A 10,327-nucleotide genomic window follows, 5' to 3' on the forward strand; every position below is an offset into this window, starting at 1 on the left:
AACACTGATGCCCTGTACACACGGTCGGATTTTCCGGCGGAAAATGTGTGATAGGACCTTGTTGTCGGAAATTCCGACCGTGTGTAGGCTCCATCACACATTTTCCATCGGATTTTCCGACACACAAAGTTTGAGAGCAGGATATAAAATTTTCCGACAACAAAATCCGTTGTCGGAAATTCCGATCGTGTGTACACAAATCCGACGCACAAAGTGCCACGCATGCTCAGAATAAATAAAGAGATGAAAGCTATTGGCCACTGCCCCGTTTATAGTCCCGACGTACGTGTTTTACGTCACCGCGTTCAGAACGATCAGATTTTCCGACAACTTTGTGTGACCGTGTGTATGTAAGACAAGTTTGAACCAACATCCGTCGGAAAAAATCCTAGGATTTTGTTGTCGGAATGTCCGAACAAAGTCCGACCGTGTGTACGGAGCATGAGGGTGCTACAATAACACAACTTTTTTTTTCTTCCCAGTTACGTTTTTTAGAAGTTCTATCAGCCGGCAGTTTTTACAGGGGAGAGGGCCCGGCCATTATAAACAGATCTTGTATTTTACTGCGAGGTCCGGGGGGTTTTTTGGTGTTTTTTTTTTTAACCACTTCAATACCACGGGCGTCATATGACGTCCTTGGCTTTGAGCGGGTATATCTGAATGATGCCTGTAGTTACAGATATCATTCAGATATTGCCGGTTTCAGCCGGCGAATCTCTACACCATAGGAATGATCATAGGGGCCGTTCCCCCACTTGATCGTTCCTATGGGAGGCGAGAGGGGACGTCCCCCCCCCCCCCCCCCCCCCCTCCCGCCGCCCTCCGGAGCTTGCTCCGACTCGCCGTTACGATCGGTGAGGCGGAGAGTGGATCCGCCGGCGCCGGATGTAGATCATAGAGATTTCCAGCGGACCAGATGGTCCCCGGAGTCTCTATGATCGTCGGAGGCCGGGCGCGATGTTATGACGTCACGCCCGGCCTCTCCATTAAAAAAAACGGCGCCGCTTCAGCTGGGAAGCGGCGATCGTTTTATTTATTTTTTTTTTTTATTTCAGGCTTCCCAGCCTAGTGGTGAGATATGGGGTCTTATTGACCCCATATCTCACTATTAAGAGCACCTGTCATGTTATATTGCTATTACAAGGGATGTTTACATTCCTTGTAATAGGAATAAAAGTGATCAATTTTTTTTTCAAAAAAGTGTCAAAATAAAAAAAATAAAATATAATTAACAATAAAAAAAAAAAAAATTTTTAAAGCGCCGCTGTCCCCGTGTGCTCGCACGCAGAAGCGAACGCATACGTAAGTCCCGCTCACATATGAAAACGGTGTTCAAACCATACATGTGAGGTATCGCCGCGAACGTTGGAGCGAGAGCAATAATTTTGGCCCTAGACCTCCTCTGTAACTCAAAACATGTAACCAGTAAAAAAATTTCAAGCGTCGCCTATGGGGATTTTTAAGTACCGAACATTGGCGCCATTCCACGAGCGTGTGCAATTTTGAAGCGTGACATGTTAGGTATCTATTTACTCGGCGTAACTTCATCTTTCACAAAATGCAAAAACATTGGGCTAACTTTACTGTTTTGTTTTTTTTTTAAACACAAAACAGTTTTTTTCCCAAAAAATAACGCGTTCGAAAAATTCCTGCGCAAATACTGTGCGAGATAAAAAGTTGCAACAACCGCCATTGTATTCTCTAGGGTCTTTGCTAAAAAAACATATATAATGTTTGGGAGTTCTATGTAATTTTCTAGCAAAAAAATGATGATTTTTACATGTAGGAGCAAAGTGTCAGAATTGGCCCGGTATTGAAGCGGTTAAAGTGGAGTTCCACCCACTTTTACAACTCTTCAGCATCCCTCACTAAACTGTGCACTGTAAACAAATTGGATATTTTTTTTTTCTCAGCACCTACTGTATATCTGCTGTATTCATTTTTCACTTCCTCTTCCCTGGCCGTGGCCCATCGCATCATTTCCTGTTTGCAATGCCTTCTGGGAAGAGGAGGCAACTTCCTCTGAAACTGCCGTTGCTATGGAAACCTGACCTGAAACCTATTACACTGCTTGTGCTGCACTGAGCATGTGCAAGATCTGCAAGCATGAGTTCCAGGAAGAAATAGTCTGGCTTCAGATGCCCACACTTAAGATGGCCACGGCCTGCTGTAAGTTTATAAAATAACAAACTACTGCTATAAACTAACAAAACAGACCTTAGTTGACAGACTAACTTTACTAGAATACATTAAGCTTGTGTATTATAGGGGTATTTTTATTTAAAAAGTATAATTTTGGCCGGAACACCACTTTAACCACTTGAGGTCCGGGCCATAGCCGAATGACGGCTACAGCGCGGACCTCAATCTCCGGGAGGACGTCATATGACGTCCTCCCCTATGCACGCGCACCCTGCAGGGCGCGCGGTGTGCGCGCTGTGATCACCGAGTCACGGAGACTCGGGTGATCACAGATCCGAGTAAGGGGCCGGTCCCGGCCCCTTACCATGTGATCAGCTGTCAGCCAATGACAGCTGGTCACATGATGTAAACAAAAGCTCGGTGATCGGTTTCGTTTTCTCCTCACGCTGACAGCGTGAGGAGGAAAAAAAAAGCCGATCACCGGCTCATGACATCGGTCCCGAAGAGGAAGGAGGCACAGATGCCTCATCTGTGCCTCAAAGTGCCATCTACCAGTGCCCACAGTGCCCGCAAGTGCCACCTATTAAAGCCCACAAGTGCCACCTATTAAAGCCCACAAGTGCCACCTATCAATGCCCAAAAGTGCCACCTATCAATGCCCACAAGTGCCACTTATTAGTGCCACCTAGCAGTGCTGCCATCAGTCAGTGCCCAATCAGTGCCCAACACTGCCACCCATCAGTGCCCATAACCGCCACCCATCAGTGCCCATCACTGCCACCTATCGGTGCCCATCAGTGCCGCCTCATTGGCGTACATAAACGAAGGAGAAAAATTAACTGTTTGCAAAAATTGATAACAAAATATAAAAAAAATATAATTTAAAAAAAAAAATTCTGTCTTTTTAAATTTTTTTTAACAAAAAATAAAAACCGTAGAGGTGATCAAATACCATCAATAGAAAGCTCTATTTGTGGGAAAAAAATGATAAAAATTTCATTTGGGTACCGTGTTGTATGACCGCGCAATTGTCATTCAAAGTGCGACAGCACTAAAAGCTGAAAATGGGTCTGGACAGGAGGGGGGTTTAAGTGCCCAGTAAGCAAGTGGTTAAGCTGGAGTTTGGGTATGGCAATTTCTGTATAGATACATTGGACCAATCAAACTATGTATCTACCATACCTGTGGGATCCTTGTGGAACTTGGAAATCACCGTTTAGACGCTGCTACTCCCAGTGGTCTCCACTAACTTCTGGGTCCCGCGCTGAGTGGCCAGCCTGCTGCTTACTGGACATAGGAAGTCGGCCACTCGGCATGGGCACCATTCATAGAACACCTAACCTTTTCTCAATCAATAGCAAAGCATTCTCTGATTGGATAGATGGACAGGGAAGGCGGTGGTGTCATCCAATTGGAGAAAGTTTTGCATTCACCTAGAAAAGTGCAGGGTGCTCTGTGAATGGTGCCCACCCCGAGCCAGAAACCCGTTCACAATGCAGCAGGACAGCTTCTCAGCACAGGACCCAGAAGTGATTTCCAGCTTCCATGGGCCAGGTTTGGCACATACATACATACATACATACATACATACATACATATCTACATACCTACATTGGTTCAAGCTGTACCAAGGTAACTATGTGAAAATAACCACACCTCTTCAGTCTATCATGAATGCTCCTGCCAGACTCCTCTACCTTACCTATTACTCAGTGTCTGCCACCCCTCTCCACCAATCCCTACACTGGCTTTCGATCGCCCAGCGAATTAAATTCAAAATATGAACGACGACATACAAAGCCATTCACAACTCTTCACCGAGCTACATCACCAATCTTGTCTCCAAATATCACCCAAATCCTCCTCTCCGCTTCTCCTAAGACCTCCTACTCTAAAGCTCCTTTGTCTCCTCCTCCTATGCTTGTCTTCAGGATTTCTCAAGAGCCTCTCCCATCCTCTGGAACTCTCTACCTCCAATCTGTCCAGTTATCTCCTTCTCTGGCTGCCTTCAGGCCATCCCTGAAAACTCATCTCTTCAGGAAAGCCTATCACACCTCCAACTAATCTCCTACCACTTCCATCAGCTCATTCCCCACAGTTACAACCTTTTTGTACCACTTGCCCCGCCCTATTAGATTGTAAGCTCTTCTGAGCAGGGCCCTCTTAATCCTCTTGCATTGTAACTGTATTGTCTCCCTTTTTATATTGTAGGCACTGCGTAAAGTGTTTGGTGCTATATAAATCCTGTATAATAATAATAATAATAATAATAACAATAAACTGCAGCCTTTTAGGTTGGAGGGCTGCCAGTTTGACAACCCCCTGGGCTAGATGGTCATCACCATGGCTGTAACTTTGTTTGGGGCTTGATAGCAAAAATATTAGGTGGCCCTCCTGCCTCCCTAATGTACATCACATACATTAGACATGTGCAAATCGTTTAGTTCCAAATTCGTTTTTTAAACAAGTTTTGACATTCGTTAAAATTCCGAATTTTTCTATTTCCCAAATTTCGGAAATTTTGAAAATCCAAATTTCCGAAAAAAGCAAAAAAAACAAATGAAACGAACCAATTTTTTGTCAGCTCACATGTCTACCATACATAGGGACCTGGCTGTGCTGTCTGATAGAGGTACCTAAATCACAAAGAATCGCACATAATCCTTTTGGCAGATAAAACCGTATATATGTATTTGACATAAATATTTGAGAATTACAAACTGAAATGTTACCACCATGTGCTCATCCAGTATAGTAATTGCTGCTAACGATTCTAAACGTAATTTCGAAAGGGAAATTTCTACAAAACATCTTAAAAAAAAAAAACTGATCTGATTATCATCATAACACATTAAATTGGTCATTTACAGTGGAATTGTAGTATAATAAAGTGAAGTTCCATCCCACATTTCATATTCTCTGTTCTGACTGTTGCACTCCCTCCATACAGAGCTTGGAAAATGGCCCTCGAGGACATGAGATCCCATCCGGTAAGTTGCTGTTTGTGTGTTTTCTGTGCTGGGATTATCATTGATGAGGCTTTCTCTGTGTACAATGCAGAGAATGTTGTGTACGACCCAAATAAAAACTGTTTTCTCAAATGGGGTTTGTGTGTGTTTGTTTTTTTTAACTTCTCTTTCTCTACTACTTTAGGTCTAATTAGAAATGTGGATAAAAAATTAAACTTAAATAAAAAAAAAGACCTAAAATTTTGAAGAAAAAAAAATGTTTTTCTTTTGTTTCTGTTTATATAATTTTGTAAATAAGTTTTCTCATTCACTGATGGGCACTGATATGGCGGCACCAAAGAAGTGGCTCTGATGGGCACTGACGATGGGCACTGATGGGTGGCACTGATATGCAGCCCTGATGGGCACTCATGGGGGGCACTGGTAGGCGACAGTGATGGGCAATGAAAGGCTGCACTGATGGGTGCTCATGGGTGGCACTGATAAGCAGCACTGCTGGGCACTGATACGTGGCACTGATATATGGCATTGATAGGCATCACTGATGGCACTGGCAGGCATTGGGGATGGGCACTGATTGGTAGCTGCCTGGGAACTGGCATTTCCCTGGTGGTCTAGGGTGGCATACCTGGTGGTCCTGGGTGGGCATCCAAGGGGGGCTGCGCTGATAAACAATCAGCACAGACCCCCCCCCGTCAGGAGAGCAGCCAATCAGCTCTCCTCTACTCGCGTCTGTCAGACGCCAGTGAGGAAAAGCCGATCAAAGGCTCTTCCTGGTCACATCGTGATCAGCCGTGATTGGACACGTGTATATATGTGTGTATGTATTTGTGTGTGTGTGTGTATGTATATGTATGCTGGTGTATGGATTGAGTTGTTCCTGCAGAGAGCACTGTTACATTTCTTCTTTTCTATACTAATGATGGGGCCCTATTCTTCTCATTAATAATAACAATGGGGCACTCTTCCTCCCATTAAAACCAATGAAGGGGCAATGATGCTGGGGCATTTTCTACTTCCACTGGCCATAGTCCAGCCCCTCTAAAGCCTGAAGGACAGTAAACTGACCCTTTGCTTAGAAAGTTTGGAGACCCCCGACCTAATAGATTGTAAGCTCTTTTATATCCTCCCCTTCTACCCTAATAGATTGTAAGCTCTTCTGTATCTGAATGCTTCCCCTTTTTTTTTTTTTTTTTTTGAAGATGAGGTTCATGTTTGTGCTGCGTCTTTTGACCACTTGTGGACCACCCACCGTACATATACTGTGGCCGGGCAGCCGCTCTGTCAGATCATGTGCCTAGTATGTGATCTGTCACTTCTGGAGCGCACGCGCCACCGGTGACCCGCTCCTGCTGTGATCACACACAGTGGAAGCCCAGCGGTGGGTACCGCAGACTTGATGTCTGCCGGCACCCGCCAATTAGACAGTACATAGGCAGATTGCTGTTTTGTCAGAAGGGAAGGTATTTATCTGGTGTTCCTGCAAAGCAATAACCTGGATCAATGCCTTCCCCTAGTCAAAGCACACCCCCCCCCCCCCCCCACGGTGAGAAAACACAGGCTAGACACAGTTAACCTTTTGCTTGCCCCTGATGTTAACCCCTTCCCAACCAGTGTCTTTAGTACAGTGACAGTGCATATTTTTAGCACTGATCACTGTATTAGTGTCACTGGTCCCCAAAAAGTGTCGGTATCCAGTTTGTCCGCCGCAATATTGCAGTCCTGCTAAAAGTCGCTGATTGCCGCCATTACTAGTAAAAAAAAAATTATATATACATTTTTTTTTTTTTTTTCAAAATTGGCGGTCTTTTTTTTGTTTATAGTGCAAAAAAAAAAAATAAAAACTGCAGAGGTGATCAAATACCATCGAAAGAAAGCTCTATTTGTGGGGGGAAAAAAAGTACAAAAAATTTTATTTGGGTACAGCGTCAAACGACCGCGCAGTTGTCAGTTAAAATAACACAGTGGCGTATCACAAGAAAAAAAATGGCCTGGTCATAAAGGGGGGCAAATCTTCCGGAGGTCAGGTGGTTAACTGACCGTACATATCCCACACCTACTTCATCAACTACTAAACTATAGTTATCACAGTATATATATATATATATGGTTATGGTGAGTGCACAGGAGATATACAGTATAACAGTATTTTGGCTCCCTCTAGTGGACTCCAAGAAGGAATTACATGGAGAGGTCACTTAGGCCAGGGTCAGCATTGATCTTCGATAGGAAGACAAGTTCAGTCTGTCATCTCCCCACCAAGGATTCTGGCAAAAGAGACCCCAATAAACTGACACCACCCAAAATAAAGAGATCTGTTTTTTTGAGGATCTGCTCTTATAACTTTGAAAGCTGTTCAGCATTTATTAGACACATTGAGCATTTTAATGAGCACACATATGATGTTGTTTTTTTTTTGTTTGTTTGTTTGTTTTTTTTTTTTCTATGAACACTGGTGATAATGGTCATTTGTTTTCCCGTCTTCTAGGTGTACATCTACAATCCTTATGATGATTATTACCAGACCGTTCCCATGAACGCTCACCATGCGGTCTATGTCGACCACGGATACTGTGGCCACGGCTATGGTAGGTGCTGGAATTATGCAAGTATTGGCTTTTCCAGGGTATTAATATACTGCAGAATTCCCCCTTCTTCTTTTTTTTTTTTTTTTTTTTTTTAAATAATGCCTGCACTGGAAGAACGATTTTCATTACTCTGAAATGGAAAAGTTTGAATTTGGCCACTAGATGGTGCTCAAAGAAGAATACTTGACCAGCACAGTAAAAAGCCTAATCCCCCCCCCCCCCCCCATTCACACAGAGTGAATGTACATGCACTTTCACTGGGCAAATAACTATGCATTGTTAGGGCTCGGTACTGGCGGTAAGTGGTGAGGTAGGGTGCAGTCAGTGCTGGGAGCCATGAGCCAGTGCAGGCCAGTGAGGCTGAGCTGTGATATTGGGCTGTATACTCTGTCCTGTGATGCTCCGGCTGTATACTCTGTCCTGTGATGCTCCGGCTGTATACTCTGTCCTGTGATGCTCCGGCTGTATACCCTGTCCTGTGATGCTGGGGTTGTATACTCTGTCCTGACACTATGGGTGGAAGCAAGTGGAATACCAGCCGCCACTGGTGTTGGGTGTAACTTGACCTGCTTGGTGCAAAATATATAGTTAGGGAACCTGAGCTTTAGACTTTTACCAGCTTCTCCAATCTCAATAATGACCTCCTCCTATAACTCTCTGCAAAAATGAAGGCCCAATTCCAGCCTAAAAGGTTTAGAAGGCTGTTACTGCGATCTGTGACTCTCTCTGCTGGGGTGATATCCCCTCTCTTCCTGTCCCAGTGAAGCCATTGTCCATAGGAGAGATGTTACATCTCATCATTCCCTTTGACCCCCTGGATATGGGGCAGGAAGTAAAATCTTCCCAAAGGAGTCGCAGATCTTTAGACATTTCCCCACTGTGCTCAAAATTTAGAGGGCCCCTTTCTTTCTCTCCCAAACCCTGCCCCCCAACAATTAAACTTACAAAAAGAGATAGAGATGATAGAGAGATAGATATAGAAAGTGATGGGAAATACAAAACTATATAAAGTTGTCACTGAGACAGGAGGCGAGGGGAAATCTGCCAATGGGGGCACTTGTTCTTCCAGCAGAACAGGAAGTAAAGTGAAATCTTCCAAATGTGACTAGATAGATAGATAGATAGATAGATTATCTTTATCTCTCTCGTCACATTTGGAAGATTTCACTTTACTTCCTGTTCTGCTGGAAGAACAAGTGCCCCCATTGGCAGATTTCCCCTCGCCTCCTGTCTCAGTGACAACTTTTATATAGTTTTGTATTTCCCATCACTTTCTTCTTCACAGACCATGGTTACCACGAACCAGTAGAGTAAATCTCCCCAGCAGGGACACAGACAGCAATATAAACCTGACAGAGGGTTCTAACCCTTTCACACTCCATCCAAAATCCCAAAAAAGAAAGTTTTGATACACTTTTTGCTAAAAATGTTCATTAGCTTGGTTGGTCACATCTTTGCCTTTTCTCCCCCAGCTCCCGGTATGACGCATGTCGTTGTCAGAGACCAGCGTGAAACGTTCGGAGAACAGATGGCGCTGGGCCTGCTCGCCGGTGCTCTCACCTCCTCGGCTCTCGGCTCCTTCATGTGGCTGCCATGCTGGTTCTGAGGAGTCCTGAGCAGAACATGACGACAAACTCTCTCAAAGGAGCGTCCGATACGTCTTGTGTAATAGGCCACCTACCTGCATCTTGTCCTAGGTTCTGTACCCTACATAATACTAGATTATACATTACAGTGTAATCTATTATTGCCCTTCTGTTGCATTACTCAATGAGCTTCTGAGATCCGCTACCAGCAGATGTCTCCTTTTTTAAAATATTTCTTATATACGTAAATGCTTAAAGGAACTCTTCCATTTTGTTAGAGTCGGTGTGTATTAATGCTTTATGAGTCATTTTGTAATTTTAATGTAAATTGTAAATTTCTCTCCCATACATCCTGTATATTATTCAAATGGTGATTTTGGATTCCCACTTCTATTTGTGGTTGGCTGCTCTCCTGTCAAAGTACAGGGAGTAGACATGTGCACTGACAAAAAAAAATGTCATTTTTCCTTTTTTTTTTTTTTTTTTTTTTTTTTTCCTTTTTTCAGGAAAAAAAGAAAATCAGTAAATTTTGAAATAATACCTAACTATTAAATTTTAGATATTGGAATTTCCTTTCAAATTTGGCTGTTTGTGAACGTAACGAATACAAATGTATCTGAAATAACGAATGCCGCATCTAAACAAATGGAATGGAACTAATAAATAATAAAAAGGTTTTATTTATTATTATTATTAGATCATTACGTTCCATTCGTTTTTAGATACGGCATTTGATATTTCAGATAATTCGTAACTTTGGATAAATTCGTACTCGTTCCGTTCGCTAACAGCCACATTTGAAAGGAAATTCCAATACCTATAATTTTAATATTTATTATTTATTTCAGATTTTTGGGTTTTTGAATTTTCAGATTTTCATTCTTATTTTTGGATTTTCAAGTTTATGAACTTTTCGAACTGCACATGTCTAACAGGGAGCCCATTTTATGCGTATGGTATCCCCGGCAATGGCGTTGGGTTTGATATAGAGTTTCACCACCGGTGAGGTATTTAGACAAATGTCTAAGGGGATGCCGGGGTC

General features: G+C 43.2%; 1 protein-coding gene across 1 annotated transcript in view; it reads left to right on the plus strand.

Moving 5' to 3' along the window:
- PLEKHB1 (pleckstrin homology domain containing B1) overlaps positions 1 to 9,754 on the plus strand; it is a 36,857-nt gene extending 27,103 nt beyond the window's left edge. Inside the window, exons 5-7 of the mRNA XM_073612770.1 lie at positions 5,093 to 5,132; positions 7,600 to 7,699; positions 9,172 to 9,754. Coding sequence (XP_073468871.1) covers positions 5,093 to 5,132; positions 7,600 to 7,699; positions 9,172 to 9,305 — 274 coding nt within the window. The 3' untranslated portion in view covers positions 9,306 to 9,754. The remainder of the gene's footprint in view (positions 1 to 5,092; positions 5,133 to 7,599; positions 7,700 to 9,171) is intronic.
- Positions 9,755 to 10,327: the final 573 nt, after the last annotated feature.

The sequence above is a fragment of the Aquarana catesbeiana genome, linkage group LG02, assembly GCF_042186555.1.
Source record: "Aquarana catesbeiana isolate 2022-GZ linkage group LG02, ASM4218655v1, whole genome shotgun sequence".
NCBI lineage: Eukaryota > Metazoa > Chordata > Amphibia > Anura > Ranidae > Aquarana > Aquarana catesbeiana.